Source organism: Helianthus annuus, chromosome 10, assembly GCF_002127325.2.
Source record: "Helianthus annuus cultivar XRQ/B chromosome 10, HanXRQr2.0-SUNRISE, whole genome shotgun sequence".
Lineage (NCBI taxonomy): Eukaryota > Viridiplantae > Streptophyta > Magnoliopsida > Asterales > Asteraceae > Helianthus > Helianthus annuus.
In genome coordinates, this window is record NC_035442.2 from 153,928,647 (window position 1) to 153,950,296 (window position 21,650).

Below are 21,650 nucleotides of genomic sequence, written 5' to 3' on the forward strand. Positions count from 1 at the left end.
AAATCCAATGCTACATTGTACCATCTCTTGCTTTTGTGTCACTATACGCACTAGAAATCAAATTAAAATAATGCCTCATTTATGCTTCTTCTTCGTATAATAGTTAACAAAACGGTCCTTACTTGCAGAGTCATCGTCGAAAAAGAAACTTTTACTCAAACTGCTTATCTCTTTCTCTTTGGCTGCCCCTAAAACCCAAGCTCTCTATCCGCCCCTAATCAACACAATACTCGCATATAAATGACATATATACCGTATACGAGAGTACTGGCTACCAAACATACGTAATTTCTTAAATTTTTATTTATAAATTTCAGTTTTAACAGTTTTATAAGACATGAGTAGACAGACATGAGAGCTTAGGAAAAAAGAAAGATTATAATATCATATTATAGTTAGAATACAATTCAAAAGTTTAACGGGAAAATCGTCGTGTTTTCGTGGCGGCAGCAAAGGGTGGTGACGGTTTTCACAAAGGCTACAAAAAAGGAGAAACAGAGAGCCACAATTTGCACCAAACATTCAAACCATAGAAATTTGGGGAAACATCTAGGGTTTCAACTTTCAACAATCCACAACACAAACAAACCTTCTGCATGCAAATGCAACAACATTCACGTAATCATCTTCAATGCACAACACACCTTCAATCAATCTCATTCATAACCTAATCTGATCAATCGTCAACAATGGAGGCATTAACACAGCTCTGCGATCTCATTTCAAACAATCCAACTCCAAATTCATCCAAAATCGCATGGATCTGCAAACGATGTCCTCAACCAGAATCATTACTATCCGGTTCCCCTAGGGTTTCACGCTCTCAACTCAACGCGGTTCTCGCAACGGCCAGATTCATATCTCAATGTCCTAATTACGATGACGTCAGCCCTAGAAACACGGTTTTGGAGTTTATTCGTTCCATTCCGTCGTCGTTTGGTCAATCGTTTTGGCCGAAAGCGTTTGCTGTTTCATCGATTGGTTCGTTTTATAATGAGTTTTTAGGTTATGTTGTTAAAGCGGGTGAGTTGTATCAGGATTTTAGTACAGATGTTGCGGGATTCATGGGGGGGATTGTGTTTGCTGCTCTTGATGATGGGAGTAATGAGTTAGGGATTTCTAGGGCGTTTTTGGCAGCGATGGCGGAGAGTTTTCCGCAGATTATTCCTGCGGATGCGAATAAGTTGGTTACGCGGTTGCTTGATTCGTATTTGGGGAGTTGTCCGAGTGGTTCGAGTGGGAATGTTGGTGTTGATGGGTCGAGTACTCCAAGTGGTGGAGATAATAAGGGTGTTCCGAATTTTAAAGAGGAGGCTATGGAGATGTTGGAGAAGCAAGAGATTGCGTTTAAGTTGATTGAACGGGTTCTTGATAAAGTTCAGATTGATCCCGGTCTTTTGGAACGTGTACGGCTTATTGCGAAGGAACAGCTGCGGATAATGACTTCTTTCCTCAAGGTATAATGACTTAGGCTATGACACAGTGTTCAGACATCACTAGCGTGTCACACGGGCTGTATGGCATGGAGAAAATGATTTATGTGATTGACAAACGTATATGGCCCGTATGACCAGTGGCGGATATAAGAATTTTGGGTATGGGGGGCTAAATATGGACAGGCTGAATGGGTTGGGTTAAGTAACAAATAAATGAAAATTATAGACAAAATAACTAAAACAAACACAGATTGACGCATAAATTGACCTAAAAGGTTAATATAAACATTAAACAAAGAATTTAGCAAAAAAATAAACAAATAAAATTGGGGTGCACTAATGGGGTGTTGTATCTTGAACAACTCTTCTTAGCAATTGACAAACACGATTCATATATTGTCTTCATATAAACAAAATGCGAAATAAAAGAGAGTATATGAAGTTATGAACGGATGATTTTTGGCAGATAAGGAAATATGACTGGACAGAGCAGGGAGCATCACTGAAAGCTAGAATCAATTTGAAGCTTTCTGTTTACAAGGCTGCTGCTAAATTAAAAGTTAAAAGTCACGTGTCCCTTGATTTAGATGGTAAATCATCAAAGAAATTGTTGCATGGGGCTCTTGCTTTGCTAGTAGAAGCAGCTGAAGCTTGTCTATACTCTGTGTGGCGTAGATTGCGAACATGTGAAGATCTTTTCAATTCATTGCTTGATGGTATCTCCAAAATTGCTTTTACTCGTGGAGGTCATCTACTAAGGGTTTTGCTTATTCGTTTCAAACAGCTTGTGCTACTTACATGTGCTCAGGTTACTATTTATTGGCATATTGTTGTTTGCATATTTCTTTGATGTTTAATTAGTTGTTTATTTGCATTATATTTCTTTGAGTAGGCAGAGAGTAGCGGAAATAACCAGGGAGCTATGTTTGATAGTGTCTTAAAGACGAGCTGTGAGATAATCGAATACGGATGGACCAAAGACCGGACACCGGTGGATACATTTATCATGGGATTGGCTACAAGTATTCGTGAACAAAATGATTATGAGGAAAAGGTTGGTTGTTTTTTGAACAAATGACGGTCTCGTGGTTATATAAATGATAGCGCAGTGCGCATACTAGACTTTACTTTCCAGTTTTGTTGAAACATATATCTAATGACCATTTTTATTTTGTTGTATCAGGATGCTAAAGAGAAGGCTGTTCCTGTTGTACAGCTCAATGTCATCCGGTTGCTTGCACAGATAAATGTACAAGTTAATAAAGCTGAAGTGGTTGACACAATATTGCCATTATTTATTGAAAATCTAGAGGAAGGTGATGCTTCAACACCTGGCTTGTTACGCCTTCGGGTATGACATCATCTCAAGTATTATAGGTTTCATATCTTGACAGCAACTCATTTCTTGAAAATCTAGAGGCGTTCTCAATTTTTGTTTGTTGGGTTACTGCAGATTCTTGATGCTGTTTCTCGCATGGCAAGCTTAGGGTTTGAGAAGTCGTATCGTGAAGTTGTTGTGCTAATGATGAGGAGTTACTTGAGCAAACTTTCTACCATTGCATCTGCAGAAAGCAATACTTTGCCAGAAGATGCCAATTCAGAACGCCTTGAGGTATGTATCTCGTCATTTTATCATTATTCTCCTTTTAAATTTACAACAGTTGTCATCGGTTTAAATAGAGAGTTCAAGTTTGACTCTTGCTAGTCAAATGTTGACTTCTTTTTCTGGGGATGAGGGATTAACTTATTTACTTATTTAAGTTGGTGGTTAAATCGTTTTACTAAAATGATAAAATCAATCTGTTAAACCAAAAATAAACTTGTAGTAAATAAACATTATCTTCGATAGATGCTCACTAGTTCGGTTAAATTCTAGACTCTTCCTGCAGGGTTTGAATTGATAGCTAGAGACCTTAAAAATGCCCAACTACGAGTCGACTATCGTCAACGCCTATTATCATTATGCTCAGATGTAGGCTTGGCTGCTGAGTCCAAAAGTGGAAGGTATAAGTTGTTTATGACTTTATGTATGAGTTGTTTTATTGTATCGTTATGATGTTAGCATAAAGCGTTTATTTACTTGCTTTTTTATTGGCAATGTGCAGCTGTGGAGCTGATTTCTTGGGGCCTTTACTTCCAGCTGTAGCTGAAATATGTTCCGATTTTGACCCAACGGTGGACGTTGAACCTTCACTTCAAAAGTTATTTCGAAATCTATGGTTCTACATTGCTCTTTTCGGTTTAGCACCTCCAGTGGTGGAATCTTCGAAGTCACATTCTACAACATCCAGCAGCGCAGGAAGTACAACTGCAATTTCTATTCAAGCTGTGAATGGACCGTACATGTGGAGTCCTCACTGGTGTTCTGCTGTAAAGCGTATCTCTCAAGGGACCCCACCCCTCGTAAGTTGTCATTAACTGGAATCAGTAAATGTTGTCACTATAGATTCAGTTTTTATTTATTCACCGGTTCTGTTTTGGTTAGGTTGTTAGCTCTGTAAAATGGCTTGAAGATGAGCTAGAACTTAACGCACTTCATAATCCCGGTAGTCGTAGAGGAAGTGGAAACGAAAAAGCGGCTGCAAGCCAAAGAGCAGCGCTTTCCGCTGCTTTAGGAGGGCGTGTTGAGGTTTGGACTATGAGCACAATTTCAGGTATATACTAGATATTATTACTTATTTTCTTTGTCTTGCTTGCAAGTACGAAGTGTTTGTGAAAGATTGTGTAATTCGTTGCTCAATTTTTTCAGGAGTGAAGGCAACTTATCTTCTTGCAGTTGCGTTTTTGGAAATCATAAGGTTCAGCAGCAATGGCGGGCTCCTTAATTGCAGCCCCAATTCTACGGCTTCTAGGAGTGCATTCAGCTGCGCTTTTGAGTATTTAAAAAGTCCAAATCTCGTGCCTGCTGTTTTTCAATGCTTAATGGCTGTTGTTCACCGTGCTTTTGAGACAGCATTGTCATGGCTGGTAATGTTTTTTTTTTTTTTTTTTTTTTGGTATTCTGGTTGTTGAGAATTACTGTTAGATTACTTGTCTGTGAAGACACTCTTCATTGTGCGTTGATGATATGGGTGCAGGAGGATCAAGTATATGAAACAGGGTATCCGTTGGATGTTAGAGAATCGACACTTGGTGTTCACGCATGTTTTCTCATAAAGAGTTTGTCTCAAAGAGATGAACATGTTCGAGAAGTCTCCGTTAAACTCTTATCTCAACTTCGGGATAGTTTTCCACAGGTAAAAATAGTATAATACTTGGCTTTAAATCTAAATAAACAGAAACACTATTTTCACTATGTGTGTAACAAACAATTCCAGATCTTGTGGAATTCATGTTGTCTGGATAATCTTCTATTCTCTGTGCAAAATGACCCGCCTTCAGCTATTGTTAGTGATCCCGCTTGGATATCCTCTGTTCGATCCTTATACCAAAAAATCGTGCGCGAATGGATTATTATTTCACTTTCACATGCACCATGCACCAGCCAGGGCCTTCTTCAGGAAAAACTTTGTAAAGCAAACATGTGGCAACGGGCCCAGCCTACAACCGACGTCGTTTCACTTTTATCGGAAATACGGATCGGGCCGGGGAAAAGCGATTGCTGGAGCGGTACAAAAACCGCAAATATACCCGCAGTTATGGCTGCAGCAGCTGCATCATCAGGTGGGAATCTGAAGTTAACGGAGGCGTTTAATCTTGAAGTTCTTAGCACAGCTATTGTTAGTGCAACAGTGAAGTGTAATCATTCTGGAGAAATCGCTGGAATGACAAGATTGTATGAGAATATGGAGAAAGCAGATGATGATATTGAAGGTTCATCATCTCCTGGACCGGGCTCGGGCTCTGGCCCGGCCCAGAGTAGTTTTTCAAGATTGATATCTGGAGCTTTTCCTCAACCACCACAGCCCAAAAAAGAGTCTTTTGGTTCGATATTACTTAATAAGTTTGTTCGTCTTATTCAAAAGTTTGTTATCACTGCAGAGAAGGGTGGTGATGTGGATAAATCCTCGTTTAGAGAAACTTGTTCTCAGGCAGCTGCACTGGTTCTATCAACTCTGGTAAATATTCAAGCAAATTCTGGAATTCAGTGTGATATTTAGCGGTGGTAAGATGGGTGGGTCTGGTGGTTTGGGTTACGGGTCCAAAGTCGAAATGGGTTCGGGTTGTAACATGCCATTTTTAGCATAGGCGTATAGGTTGAAACAGGCTGGGTTGACCGCAACCACCTTTTTTGTCCATTTTTAGTTTGAGTAAAGTACACAGATGGTCCCTATGGTTAACCAAAATTCTGGATTTAGTCCGTAGTTCTTTTAAAGTATACGGATGGTCCCTGTGATTTGCACTTTGTAACACATTTAGTCCCCAACGTCTAGTTATTAAATGCGTTACAAAGTGCATACCACAGGGACCATCCATGTACTTTTGGCAAAAGTTGGGGACTAAATACGGAAAGTGCAAACTACAAGGGCCATCCATGTACTTTAAAAAAGCTGGGGACTAAATCCAAAATTTTGGTTAACCACAGGGACCATCCGTGTACTTTACTATTTTAATTTTCATAGATTAGTTATGAGTAAAAAAACTTACGAGGTTGCATGTTGCGACCGATTTGAGATAAATCACAACCCAAACCGACCCATCATTTGCTGAAGAATTCATGGGATGAAAATTTTCAGGATTCAGATTCAAAAACGAATGTAGAGAGCTTTTCCCAACTTTTGCGTCTTCTTTGCTGGTGTCCTGCTTACATTTCTACAATCGATGCAATGGAAACCGGTATATTCATCTGGACATGGTTAGTTTCAGCTGCACCTCAACTGGGCCCCGTAGTCCTTGCAGAGCTTGTTGATGCATGGTTATGGACCATTGATACAAAACGTGGTCTATTTGCATCTGACGTGAGGTATTCCGGACCCGCTGCCAAGTTAAGGCCCCACCTCTCACCCGGTGAACCACAATCACCCCCTGAAACGGATCCTGTCCAACAAATTCAAGCACATAAGTTATGGATTGGGTTTTTCATTGATCGTTTTGAGGTTGTACAACATGATAGCATAGTACAACTGTTGCTTCTTGGTAGGATGTTACAGGCGACTACAAAACTTCCGTGGAAATTTTCACGGCACCCGGCCGCTGCTGGTACTTTTTTCACAGTCATGCTGTTTGGACTTAAATTCTGCTCATGCAAATATCGCGGGAGGTTACAAAAAGTTAGAATGGGACTTCAGCTTCTGGAAGACGGGATTTATCGGTATTAAAATATTAAATTCAACTTTTTTATTATAAACTTTTGAGTAAAATGCCATTTTCGTCCCTGAGGTTTGGCCAGTTTTGCGAGTTTCGTCCAAAGGCAAGAGTTCAAACCTTTTGGATCCAGATGCGGAAAAAAACCTTTGGACGAAAGTCACTATGATTACATCTCCGAAAAATTAACTTTTATCTATAAGTCACACAAGGTGTTTAAAAAGGGATTTGAATACTAACTTAAGGCTAGGTTAATGGGTGGTCTTGAGTGGCCAAACCTCAGGGACGAAAATGGCATTTTACTCTAATATCTTTTAATAAACTTTTTCATATTAACTGGTGATTTTGACTTCTCTGGAATACTGCAGGGCTTCATTAGGCTGGTTTGCGCATGAACCCGAATGGTTTGAATCTGATCATGGGAATTTTGCACATAGTGAAGCTCAATCCTTGTCTTCATTTGTCCAGTTTCTCCTTAATCAGCAATACGATACAAGAATTGGGGAACATGGAAACTCTTTGATTGATATGGTAAGATACTAGGGGTGAGCAAACCTTAACGTTAACCGGAATTAACCGATAACTGAATCAAATTAACTGCTAACCGATATTAGCCGGCGGTTATGGATAATGCTATTTGATTAACCGATAAGTCGGTTATGGTTAATGGTAAAGGTGTCCCATAACCAAACGTTAACCGATCCGAACCGAACCGAACCAGAATGAATTAAGACATACTTTTAAAATATATCTATATTTAAAATATACATGTTCAAGGAATCAAACACTACATACATAAAAACATACACGGAAGCTTTTTATGTTATATAATTAGTTTTGAAATGTTTAAAATATAATTATTATATAAAATTTGACTCATTTTATGCATGTGTATGTTTTTGTATGTCTCTTTTTATTTATAAAAACAATTGTAACTGAGACAATAATTGTCTAATATGCTCATTTAGTTTAAATTTTAGTTCAAACTTAGATTGGTTAATTAACCGAAACCGAACAATAGCCAAGTCTCATAACTGATTACCCAAACCGAAGTTCGGTTATGGTTATGGCTAAGGAAATTCCATAACCAAAGCTAGCGGTTACGGTTTTGGTTAAAGGTGAAAACCGAACCGAACCATCATTTGCACACACCTATAAGATAGTGACATTTTGCTTACAGTAATTGTTATTGGTTTTACTAATAATCTACTAATCCTAGAAGGATCATTGTCACCCTGTATGGGGACTGATGGAGAATTACGCGATTGATCGAGAGAAGCGGAAACAGTTACTTTTAATGTTATGCCAGCATGAAGCTGATAGGCTTGAAGTTTGGGCACAACCTGTTAGCTCCAAGTAAATTCACCAACATCAGTTTCTGTATAGTTTTATTATATCAAATATTTTTATTAATATTTTACTACTTGTTATCATCGATTGTAGAGAGAGCACGAATTCTCGGTCAAGAATTGGCTCGGAGAAATGGGTTGAGTATACAAGAACTGCGTTCGCTGTTGATCCTCGGATTGCTTTCTCTTTAGGTGCTAGATTTCCAGCGAATCCTAATATAAAGGCAGAAATTACACAGTTGGTTCAGGTCACATACTCACATATGTCTGTTAATATTTAGTATATAATTATATATTTATATTATAGTAACTTTTTTTTTTATTTCTGTTACAGACGCATATCTTGGAGATCCGTAACATACCTGAAGCTCTACCATATTTTGTTACCCCTAAGGCAGTTGATGAAAATTCTCCCCTTTTGCAACAATTGCCATATTGGGCTGCTTGTTCAATTACACAAGCTATAGAGTTTTTCACTCCAGCATACAAGGGTCACCCGCGTGTGATGGCTTATGCTTTACGGGTATTGGAGTCTTACCCTCCCTCCAAAGTAACCTTTTTCATGCCCCAACTCATTCAAGCTTTGCGGTATGATGATGAGGTGGGTATAGTTGATCAAAGTGACATTTGACTCATTGACTGCATGACTATGCCTCTTTGTTTCTTGTTTAGCACACAATTCTACATAAATGACTATTGCCTGAATTTGCAGATGTTGATTGAAGGGTACTTGCTTAGAGCTACTCAAAGGAGTGACGTGTTTGCCCATATTCTCATCTGGCAGTTACAGGTCATCCATCATATTCTTTTTCTGGTTTTAAATGTATTAGTCTTTTTTTTTTTGAACGGCCAACGAGTCCTCCAAATTGGCAACTGGCGAAATTCACCACATTGGGATACACTCACCTCCGAACCGGGGAAAACCCTCACCTAGGGCCGAAGCCCGTGAACACTCGCCCGAAGGCACGACAGTGCGGTGAGGTAAAACCCGCTCAGTTCAAGGATCGAACTAGCGATCTCCACCTATTCGCCTAGTCTCCCATCATCACCAGGTGCCGCAGAAAATAATGGGGAGGGCAGGAACCGAACCTGGCTTCCTTAGAACACCAAGTCTCTCCCTTACCACTCCACCACCACCTCATTGGCTGTATTAGTCATTTTACTTTTGTAAGGCAATTTCGAATTTGAGTTGTTTTTGTTGATATCAGGGCGAGACGTGTGAACCAGAGCAAAGTAAAGAAGCAGTGTCAGCAAAGGTAATGCCTTTTTATCCATTCTTAATTTGGTAACTTACAATATTTATATGATCAGCAATTTACCATTTTGTCCCCTTCAGACTCAAGCGTTTCTAGCTCTGCTGCCAGTTGTTAGAGAACACATTATCGATGGTTTTGGTCCCGAGGCCCGTGACGTGTTTCACAGAGAATTTGATTTCTTTGAAAAAGTTACATCTATATCAGGTGTTCTTTATCCACTTCCAAAAGAAGAGAGGAGAGATGGCATTAGGAGGTATCTTAACATCTTTCTGTTATTTGAATATAGAGTAGAGTCATAGACCCTATATATAGTCAGTAATAAATTAACATTTTTATTAATTTTATTATTTATATGGTACAGAGAGTTGGAAAAAATTCAGTTGCCTGGGGATGACCTTTATCTACCTACAGCTCCTAATAAACTTGTCAAGGGTATTCAGGTAAATAGTGGAATTCCCTTGCAGTCAGCAGCAAAGGTACCGATTATGATCACGTTTGATGTGGCGGATCGAGACGGGGACCCCAAAGATATTAAACCGCAAGCTTGTATTTTCAAGGTAAGTATTATTACCATTGTTCCATAGCGGAACTTACATCACATGGTTAGGTTAAATGAGCTTGTTTATGCAGGTTGGAGACGACTGTAGACAAGACGTGCTTGCTTTACAAGTAATTTCACTTCTAAAAGACATATTTGATGCAGTTGGACTCGGTCTTTATTTATATCCCTACGGAGTGCTTCCAACCGACCCAGAAAGAGGAATAATTGAGGTCACCCGTTTGTTATACATTGCTTCTATTTTAGCTTTATTTTCATTAAGTTCTACACTATTTTGCTAATGAAGGTTGTACTTGTATGCTGACAGGTTGTGCCAAATTCACGCAGCAGAAGCCAGATGGGTGAAACAACTGATGGTGGTCTGTACGAAATATTTCAACAGGATTTTGGGCCGGTTGGTTCACCGGCTTTTGAAACTGCCCGTGAGAATTTCATCGTCAGCAGTGCTGGTTATGCTGTTGCCAGCTTGTTGCTTCAGCCAAAAGATAGACATAACGGAAATCTTTTAATCGACAAGTACGCTCAACTAGCTTAAAAGTTATTCTACAATTGTATGCTTTTGAGTGATGAATATATTGTGGGTGCAGTGAGGGGAGGCTTGTTCACATTGACTTTGGGTTCATTTTCGAGATATCACCTGGCGGGAACATGCGGTTTGAAAGTGCTCACTTCAAGCTGAGTCACGAAATGACTCAGTTACTTGATCCATCTGGTGCCATGAAAAGTGACACGTGGCATTTATTTGAAAGGTAAGACATTGCAAGGTTTTGACTTTTGACTATACTTTATTTAGATCAGCAGTTATGATTCGAGGTTATAACTAAGACGGTTATGTATCAGTTTGTGTGTTAAGGGGTACCTTAATGCTCGCCGGCATATGAACGGGATTATAAACACAGTTTTATTGATGGTAGAAAGTGGATTACCATGTTTTAGCAGAGGAGATCCAATTGGTAATTTAAGAAAGAGATTTCGTCCCGAGATGAGTGAGAGAGAAGCAGCAAATCACATGATCCATATATGTGCTGATGCCTATAACAAATGGACTACTGCTGGCTATGATTTAATTCAGTATTTACAACAGGGTATTGAAAAATAAACCCTCCTGTTATTATCATTACTATTGTAATTATTACTATTTTTATTTAAGGGTATTTTAGACATATAACCCTGGTTAGATCAATTCTTTTGGTGAAGAAAGTGTATGTTACAAGTTCAGTGAGTTATGTCAGTCTTCATGTGGATTTGGATCTACTGACCCTTGAATCTTGATACTAGTAATTTGTAATTAGTAAACTCATTTATTTGGCTGAATTATGAGACTTTAGTTTATTTTGGATTATGATTTGAGAATTACACAATGATTGGCAGGCCAAAATTTATTTTACTAAATCTCACGTTAAAGTTCTTTACTGGTTGGGTTCGTATTCGTTCATTTAATAAAAACCAAACACGAACAAGGACATATAATCGGACATTTTTTTGTTTATTTCATTCACTAAGAAAATGGGTATGTTTGTGTATGTTCATGTTCGCCTATATAAAACCTAAATGAACCTTTCATGAATGTAAACGGACACAAATGAACATAACTGAACAAACATAAACGAACATAAATTAACATTTATGAACATAAACGAACAGGGTGTAACACATATAATCCAAAAACACATCTAAATTAGTGGTTTAAAACTTTAAATGTATATAACTCAATTACCTAGTTTATTTTTTTTAATTTGAAAGCCCAGTTTTTATTATTAGAAATTACTAAATATTAATATTTATAATTTATAATAAGTAGTTTGATAGCCAGTTTTATATTTATATTTATATAAACTAGCGGGTTACATCCGCACTTCGCGGCGAAGGCGACCCGAATTCTAATAGATTTTACATGAATCGTAGACGCGGTGGAAAAAATAACGTTAATGGTAGGAATCTAATCGATATTGGTCTGGTTCATTATGGTATCGATATAGTACCGACACTCAATATTGCAATCGAAAGAGAACACTTAAAAAATAAAGTTGCATTAAGTCCATAAGTATGTCGACACATGGTTTATATCGATTGAAAACCACGGTAAACGAATACCATTAACTGTTCTAATAGTGCCAATACGGTACCACTGTTTTTCGTTGGGCGCCAGTTCAATCCGGTTAAAAAAATGATATTGCATATTTAGCTTTTGTAAAATAAAAAAAAATACTAACGAACGAAAGTTATATACGAAAATAAAACTATGTGGTTGAAGATGTATATTATTTTGAGTCTCTTGAGTAAATTTAAAACTTAAAAAAATAGAAAAAAAGAAAGGAAGAAAAAGACAAAGCCACTATTCATTTCACATGTTATGAATTAGTATAAGTAGATAATATATGACTACTTATGCATTTATTTAAAATTTAAACGAACAAACACTAATGAACAAACATAACCGAACGAACATCAAGAACGTAGATAAATGAACATAAATGAATGAATAAAACTCGTGTTCATATTCGTTCGTTCGTTTAATTAAATGAACAAAACTTTTTGTTTGTGTTCATTCATTTATTTAATTAAACAAACGAATTTTCCGCTGAACAATTCATGAACGTTTGGTTCGTTTACATATCAGGGGCGTAGCTTTCTTGTGGCCCAGGGGTGCCCCGACCCACACTGATTTTTTCGCTTGTAGTGTTAGTTTTACCGAAAGTTCCCGAATTTTTTTTTTTTGTAAAGTAAAATACTGGATTTTTTAAAAGTCTATCCCCTACTGATTTGGCTTTTTAGAGTCCAGCTTCCATTGATTTTTCGTTCAAGCTCCGCCACCAGTACTCCTGTGAGTCGACCCATGCGTTTGGATATAATTTGTGAAGCTGTGATTGATTATCTTTTAACGTTGTCAAATGCGTCGGCTAAGCATATTCTTCTTGAACCAAAGTCAAAACTCTTAAACAGTGTGTGAACCAGATGGGTCCGTTTCTGGCCCTGTCGACATAGGTGCTTCCTTTTTCCACATATGAGTTAGACTGTTTGGATGCCTGTATTGATTGTTTATGTATATTATAAAGATGTTTTTGTCTATTTATCAAAATACTACTAGAAATTAAAGATGTTTTTGTCTATTTATCAAAATACTACTAGAAATTAAATATTATATGCGAATAAAAACAACACTATTTATGAGGTTAGAACGACAGCATATTTGACTCCTATTACATTTTCAACATATACATTTACAAGTTGATATGGCGTCATTGAATAGTTTTGTTAAGTGGTTGGTCACTTTTGGCGGCCGCTTTTGACTTTTGTTTTGTTTTTTTCTCTTTTTTTTCATATAATAGTTATTTATAGGTGATGCCAAATTACAATTTTATCCCAGTTGTAAAATTACGATTTCGCCCTCGATTCAAAATAAATTTTTGCTTTTGTCCCCTGCTTAAATTTACGATTTTGTCCTCAGTTAAAAATACAATTCTGCCCTCAGTTAAAAATAAAAAAATGGTTTTGCCCTGAGCTAGAGTCCTGCCAAATTACGATTTGGTTCCCAGTTTAAAATTACGATTTTGCCCCCAGCTAAAAATTACGGTTTCATCCGCAGCTAAAATTTTAGGATTTTGCCCCCATTTCAAAATAAAAAAAAATAGTTTTGCCCTCAGTTCAAAATATTATTTTATCTCCATTTTAAAATTATGATTTTACCTCTGCTAAAAATTGCAATCTTACCATAGTTTTTTTTTTCTTTGGCAAAACCATGATAGTGTTTTATTTTACTTTGTTGACTTAATTTTGTTTTTATTCATGCCAAACAGCTGCCTATCACTCGCTAATTGGTCCTGACAAATTATTGTTTTGCCCCCAACTCTAAATTACACGCTTGTCATCATTTTAGTTAATTTTTTTATCATAACTATGGTATTGTTTTTCTTTAATTGGTTAACTTGAAGTATCTTTTTTGATATCGTGTTACAGGTAGCATGTATAACTAACTGACGTAAAGGCGTACATGTTATTAACCTAAGATTTACTCGGTTTAGCGCCCCGCAACGCGGGCGACGCATAACTCTAGCTACCTAACACTGGTTCATTAGTCCTGAAAAATTACAGTTTTGCCCTGAGCGCAAAATTACGGTCTTATCATCGTTTTTTTTTCATAGCAAAATTATAGTAGTGTTTTTTTAATTGATTGAGAATTATTCGGCCATTGCCCCGCAACGCGGACGGGGCATCTACTAGTTATGGCTTTAAAATTGGGGAAAATTATATAAAAAATAAACAATTTCACATTTTCTGTCTCTTTTAATAAACAATTCTTGAATAGAAACTAATTTATCAAAAAATAAGAGTAATACGTTTAGTTTCTAGTTTAACTGTTTAAGATTAATATAGAATTCGTTGATAAAATCATAGAAACAAAGGAATGGCTAACCATTTTGGTGGCTTAAAAGTGAACCAAAAATCCGGATTTTCAATTTTTATTGTTATAAATCATTCTCCTTTCAGACTCGGGACAATTAACTAAAAAGTTTATAATCGAAGGATTTACATATTTTTTTTTCTATAGGTTATATATTTTCTTATGTGTATAAACATCTATTAATTTACAGATGCAGGACTGCAGGAGTGAAAGCTAAACATGACCACAAAGCGAAAAGGCACTACCTTCAAAAAGATTGTCATATTACAAGCTTTCTGTTCTATAAAAATGAAAATGTCTTGAAGTTCTAAAATTTTAAAACTTGAAGCACACAAAGATACAACATGTAACATAATCTTTAAAGCTCTATATATGCAAGAGCCATATTTGATTTGAAGATGTGAAGTCAAAAAGTTGATTTGAAGAAGTGAAATTAGAAATCTACTGGATAACCTCAACTCTAAAAGGAGACGTAAAAGTTAATGAGAACTGAGAATTGAACAACGGATTATGTCTAACAATATATCAATTTAAAAAAGCTGGACCGAAAGATTAGGGCCTCTAGAATGTTGCGGCCCCAAACTATTGGTCTTTTTATTAAATTTTATGGTCGGCCCTTAAATAAGTATATATTTTTTTTTCACAGTAAACTTTGCTGGTTGTCGTGGTTGCCATTTTTATAACGTACTATTCAAGTTAGATGTAGTTTAACACCCTTTTGTGTAATATGACCAAAATATTGTCTGTATAGCAACTAACATGATAATGAAATGTCACACAAGTTGATACTTTAAATTAACAAAAGGAAAAAAGTGACTACCTAAAATGAAAAGCAGACATAACTATGATATTTATTATTAATTTTTTGGCCATTGCCCTTAATTCTTGCTTTGATTATGTGATATTTTGAAAACCAAAAATTTGGATTTATTAAAATTATAATTTCGCTTCGTAAACGACTTATTATATTACACATAGTACTTAAACAAAAATACTATTACTTCAAATCAATTACCTAGATAAAGTTTTGGTTCAGCCCGAAATTGCTTTATCCCAAGTCAAGTGACATGAGGTTTAATCACACATATTATCCAATTAAATGGAGTGACGTACAATATTACACGACTACCACTTTACTCAAAGTTTTCTAATTGGAAAATAATGCGAGACATGTACATCATTAAAGTTATGAAATTCTTTAACGAAGGGTGTGGTGATGAGCCCCTTTATATATACATATGTATGTATGTATATGTGTGTGTTTGTGTTGATAAGAAAGCAAAACTGAAGGAGCGTCCCCATCATCCCTTGGCGACGTTTCTGCCACGTCGACCCACGCCCATACCCATTAGCCTTAAGTGACACATATTCACAATTCATTTTCAAATAGTGAACACAATAACATAAGTAACCAATAAAAAACGTCTCACATGTTGTTTTACTTTTGTATAAACTTTTGTCATCGTTTTTAAACCAAGTGATCATTAAATTGATAACCTTCATTATCCCTTTGAATAGTTGTGAGACTTGTGAGGTTCCCTTTGAGTGTATCTTTCTTTATTCACAATGGAGACAAGCACACATGCATCAAAATGAGCATTTCCTTGTCACAACAACTAGGCTCCAAATTTCGTTCTAAAGGGAGGAAATCCCCACATGATCATTACACATGATCATTACATGCCTGAATAAACATGTGGCACATGAATTTGTAACAAAAATAAATTTTTGAGTCTTATTCTTTAATATTATATTTATAAATATGTGATTCACAACGAGTGTCACAATGTTAATGTATGAATGAATGTGTGAATGAGATTTCTTCAAGTTAAGATTAACACTGACACTTTATTGTCCCACCTAAAAAAATGTAAGGCTTAAAATGGACTACTTTTGCTGATATAAATAAATCTTATTAGTTTTTATATACAAAAATAAAATAAAACAACGTGTATATTAAAAGCTGAACTTTGAAGTTTGAACCCATGCTAAGTAATATTTTATACATGTCATATTTTCAAATGTGGCTAATTACTTTAGTCCCCTATCATTTATGGGTCTTCAATCCAAAGATCTTATTCTTGGTGGCTATGTGGTGTTTATGGAAGTTGAGAAATGACATATTATTCCGGCAAGTGGTGCCGAATACAACGAGAACATTGGATGAGATAAAATCGATGGCTTTCTTATGGATTAAAAGTCGAGCAAGGCTGATTTCACTGTCATGGGAGGATTGGAGTCGGTTCAATGTAGGTGTCATGTAATGATGTAATCGTTCTGTTTTGATTTTCTTGGTGTTAAACATTGTATATTTGGTGCGTAGCATCTTGCTACTTTGAATAAAATAATTTCTGTCGGCCGTTCAAAAAAAATATGCTTACATTAAAATTATTATGATGTATACAAATATAAAAAGTTCTTTTCGTTCACCGAAGTTAACATTAAGACTACACGCATAAAAGTTCTTTTCGTTCATCGAAGGGGCAAAGCCCTGTCATGTAGACCTTGAGGGTTTGGTCCTTCGCATCATAAAAAGGAAAGCGTGATGAAAGACAAGAGGGGCAAAGTAAAGAGACTAAAAAGTCAAGTTAGTCAAGGTGAAGAGTAACATCTATAAAGATCTACACATTGAGAGAGCAACACCCAAGAGTAAAGGCGGTGGGGTGGAGTGAAGAGGGTTACCCCTCCCTTTTTACCCTTCCACTACGTATAGTCTAAACATCTAAACATATACGTATAAACATCTAAACATCACATTAACTTTAGCGTGATGAAAAACTATGCCAAATATAGTATAACACTCTTTGTTAATTATAATAAAATTTAATATATATATTTAGCACTTCAGATTTAATATATATATTTAGCACTTCAGATTTAATATACTTTTATCTTAGCACTTCAGATTTAAATTCACATTTAAGAATTTAAAAGTTGTAGGTATTAGTCATTTTATTTTTGTTTTGTAACATTTTGTATTTATAACATTAATTTCTTTTAAAAATATGTTATTTTTGTGTAAATGACTAAATAACATTATGAGTATATGTTTGGCAAAAGTAGCTAGTGGCTGGAAGCTGTTAGCTGTAACTGGTAGCTAGTAGCTGTAGCTTTTAGATATATTTGGTGTTTGGTAGAGTAGTTAGAACTTTTAATAAAATGTATAAAATGGTCAAAATAGACATAATTAAAAATTTAAAAAGTTTGTGCATTAAAAAGTTCATTATATTTAGAGGTTAAAATAGTCATTTTTTCCCTAAAAGCTTGTAGCTTCTTCTAAACGCTACTAGTAGTAGCGTTCAACCAAAAGCTTCAAGCTCCTAACCTAAAAGCTTCAAGCTCCTTCAACCAAATAAGATTTTTTTTATTGAGTAGAAGTTTTTTCTTAAAAGCTTAAAGCTCAAAGCTCCTAAAAGCTCTATGCCAAAATACCCATAATATACTCAAAATAAAATAAAACATAAAACTAAAAGTCAATTACACCCCCCCCCCCCTCTTACCATGCACTCTTCTAGGGATGTTCAAACAAATCTGGATAAAAAATTGAATCCGAAATATCCAAAAATTCGAATATGAAATATCCGAAAATCCGTATCCTAAATATCTGAAATTTCTGATATCCGAAGATCGGATAATTCAAATTTTCAGATTCGGATATGGATTTCTAAAAGTTTCGGATAAACGGATTATCTGATTTCCGAAACTAAAAGAAAAATAATAAATATATATTATATGAGCATTATGTTTAGTTTGAAATATAAGAAGAATTATTAAAAAAATAATAATAAATAATCGGATTCGGATATGGATTTATGAATTGATTTTGGGAAAATCGAATATGAATGTACTTTTAATCTATGCACGAAACAGATTTTTGATAAATTCGGATATCCGTTTAAATATCCGAATCCGTATCCAAAATTTCGGATATTTGAAAATCGAACATCCAAAATTTCGGATAAATATTCGGATATTAATATTCACTTCCCAAAATTTTTGAATATCCGAAAACCGGATAATCCGATGCTGGACATCCCTCTACACAGATATTCGAAAACCAAATAATCCCATTCCTTGATTTCAAAACTTTTCATGATTCAAATGAGAGGGTTTTTACAGAGGAACATTTGGCATGTGTTTTATCAAAAACAAATGACTCATATATGAGAATGAAGAACACAAGATTTTTTTTTTTACTTTCTCAAGATCAATCACACAATTTTTTTAATTTAAAATTTATGCAAATATATGTTTAGTTTTCAAGGTCTTCTTCATAATTAGATTAAAACTCAATAAACAAAATAATAATGACACACAACAAGGACTAATTATGTAATTAACTATATCATTTAAGTTACTTTATATAAAATACAATATAACTGTAAATATAAAAATGAAAGCACTCATTCAGAACATTACAATAAAATCAGAACAAATGAAAGCACTCATTCAGAACATTACAGTAAAATCAGAACAAACTACAACATAATGTATAATACATTTACATACATATTTTCTTATCTTAATGCCTAAACTTAATTTTAGGCCTTATGGGCTACCATTTCAGCCTCTTTCTTTCTGTCCATTTCTGCTTGTCTTGACCTCCACATGAAAAACGTCCCAAACAATTGCTCAACTTCTTCAAGGTTCTTACCATGTGTTTCCGGAAACAAGGTATAAAAGAACAAACATCCCACAATCGCCACACCCGTAAACAGAAAGAAGGCGCCCCCAATTGTAATCGCCTTGTACAATGAGATGAATGTCATCCCAATCAACCCACTCACCACCCTGTTCATGGCCACACCCATGCTACACCCTTGCGCCCGCAGCCGCAATGGAAAGATCTCTGAGCTGTACACCCAGGCTATCGGCCCCATCCCGATCGAAAAAAACGCCACAAAGGATAGTACCGTAGCAATGCTGAGAGCTACAGCCCATGTGATCTTGTGATCAGAGTGGTCAATGATGGTCAATGTGGTACCGAGTGTCATTAACGATACGATCATGCCACCTATGCTGGTTAACAATAAGGGTCTTCGTCCGATTCTATCGAGTAGAAACGTGGCTACTAAGATGAAGGATGTTTTCACGAATCCGACGGCTATGGTTGCAAGTAGTTGCGGCGTGTCCTTAGTTATCCCCGCCTTTTCAAAGATTCTCGGGCTGTATAACACCACCGCGTCTATTCCACTCGCTTGTTGGAAGAAATGGATGCCTAGAGCCGCCATTAGGATATGGCGGACGGTGGGTGTCGGATGGATCAACAACTCTTTCCATACGCCCTCACCGTGGCTACTTTTAGATACTTGGACAAATTCATCATTACAGTCTTCAGGGATGCCAGCTGCTTCCTTGATTTCATCCAACCGAAGCTTGGATTCTTCTAAGCTGTTGGAGGTTTTATCAAGGACTTTTTTGGCATCCCCGAGTCGACCTTGCATGATTAGCCAACGGGGTGACTCAGGCATGCCTAAGACCACCACGGCTAAGACTACCGATGGGACAGCACCGATTCCTAGCATGAATCGCCATCCCAAGCTAGTCGGAAGCGTTGAGAAAGCGTAATTCGACACGTACCCAAGCATTACTCCTGAAAAACAAAAAAAAAAGTTAATATAGCAAATAACACAATAAATGTTATTTTGTGTTACCTTAATTTAAATATTGGCAGATGGTTAAAAGTTAAAACTATGCATTATAGTATTTGGTATTTGGAAATGAGTTAAACACCATTTTAGTTCTTGTGGTTTGAGCCATTTTGTCAGTTTAGTCCGAAAGTTTTATTTTTCGCCTGTGGGTCCAAAAAGGTTTCACTGTTGCCATTTTAGTCCACTGAGTTAACTTCATCAATTTTTTCTGTTAATGAGAAGGGCAATTCGGTCATTTTATATGTAATTCTGTTAACTAAAAGGGCAATTCGGTCATATAAAATCACCGAAATGACCTTCTCGTTAATAGAAAAAATGTTAGAAGTTAACCCAGTTGACTAAAATGGCAACAGTGAAACTTTTTTGTACACACAAGCGAAAAATGAAACCTTTAGACTAAACTGGTAAGATGGCCCAAACCACAGGGACTAAAATGGCATTTAACTCATTTCCAAATAAATAGTGCTAAATATGTATTCAAACTACCGTGTTATTTATTTTTTTAAAACGACTAACTCACACACTCTTTAAACTTACCAGCGTTGATGAACACTTCAGGAAAGGAAGTGAGGAACCCGCGCGCAGATGCTGGCGAAACCTCGGCTGTGTACACAGGCGCTATCATAAGCGCGTATCCTACGCCAATACCAGCAACAAACCGGCCAACCATGAGAAACGCGTAGTTAGTAGCGAACCCCATCAAGATTGCTCCAATGAAGAAAATAGCTCCAGCTAAGACAATTGTGTACCGACGGCCAATCCAGTCGGACGTTCTCCCAGCGACGGCTGCGCCTACCAACGCGTATATGTTTATCGTACCGACAAGGATCTCGATTTGATTGTCACTACAACCAAGATCTCTTTGGATGTATTTTTGCGCACCACTCATCACACCAGTATCTGCCACAAAATTAGTTGCATAATGTAAATATATTAAAAGCAACATATTTTTCAAAGATAAGTTTAAAACAATAATATTTAGTAGAAGTCCATAAGCTTTATGTATCATCTGGATAAAATATATGTGGGATTTTAAAAAAATTATAAAAATAAAAAACAAACATAGATAGATAGATAGATATAGAGAAGTAGATTACCATAACCAAGCAAGATGGAAGTCATGGAAGCTAACATGGCACAAGCGAAAGCGTACTTGTTCTTCTTTGACGGTTTTGATGGATCGAAGTCAGTGATGAGTTCATTGGACTTACCTGAAACACCATGTTTGTCGGATTTCGGTTTGGCCATGGTGGTGTGTGGTGGCTGCAAAGGGAGGTTTTTTTAGTTACTAGGAATGAAATTACATGTTAATTGTCTCTTGACGAGTGTTGTTACTTATGATAGATGCGGAATGGTATACAGTATACACTATAGCTCTCTAAGTGTGGAGTACACCTCCAATTATTGGCCTACCCTACCCCAAAAGTCAAATAGTCAACAGTCTCCATCTTGGATGCCATTTGAGCTATAACTAGAATTAATCACCCCGCGTTGCGACGGGGGTCTAAAATTATACCAAATAAAATTAATGTCACACCGTTGGTAGCGAACACCAACACTGAAGTTGCGGCGTGTTAATGCGAAGAAATAAGACTGAAACATATAACATGAAAAAAAATAACTATGTCGATTTAGGACACACACGTTGCGACGAACTTGTTTTTTTGAAAAAAATGGACGTAAAAACGTTGAACCGCACACACACGTTGCGCTGTGTTAACTCGCAAAATAACGTAGAAAAGAATAACTAAGT

The 21,650-nt window shown here is 36.4% G+C and overlaps 2 protein-coding genes across 3 annotated transcripts; one reads left to right on the forward strand and one right to left on the reverse strand.

Annotated features, from left to right (window-relative positions):
- The first annotated feature begins 24 nt into the window (after positions 1-24).
- Positions 25-11,158, forward strand: LOC110886075 (phosphatidylinositol 4-kinase alpha 1). Of its 2 annotated transcripts, none has more exons than XM_022133838.2 (24): positions 25-1,457; positions 1,903-2,244; positions 2,329-2,490; positions 2,620-2,787; positions 2,890-3,048; positions 3,313-3,440; positions 3,542-3,839; positions 3,922-4,090; positions 4,186-4,403; positions 4,514-4,672; positions 4,754-5,494; positions 6,113-6,687; positions 7,049-7,211; positions 7,900-8,036; positions 8,124-8,277; positions 8,364-8,630; positions 8,742-8,819; positions 9,238-9,285; positions 9,366-9,538; positions 9,647-9,842; positions 9,916-10,056; positions 10,152-10,360; positions 10,432-10,593; positions 10,685-11,158. In XM_022133838.2, exons 1-24 carry the CDS (start codon positions 690-692, stop codon positions 10,941-10,943), a joined length of 5,874 nt encoding a protein of 1,957 aa, XP_021989530.1. In that variant the 5' UTR covers positions 25-689; the 3' UTR covers positions 10,944-11,158. The 2 variants fall into 2 exon arrangements, with proteins under 2 accessions (XP_021989530.1, XP_021989531.1); XM_022133839.2 differs by having other exon boundaries at positions 7,903-8,036.
- Positions 11,159-18,574: 7,416 nt separating this feature from the next.
- On the reverse strand, positions 18,575-21,265 carry LOC110886076 (polyol transporter 5). Its single transcript, XM_022133840.2, has 3 exons — positions 20,995-21,265; positions 20,435-20,797; positions 18,575-19,839 (listed from the first exon to the last, which is right to left on the reverse strand). Exons 1-3 carry the CDS (start codon positions 21,143-21,145, stop codon positions 18,788-18,790), a joined length of 1,566 nt encoding a protein of 521 aa, XP_021989532.1. The 5' UTR covers positions 21,146-21,265; the 3' UTR covers positions 18,575-18,787.
- Between the last annotated feature and the right edge of the window lie 385 nt (positions 21,266-21,650).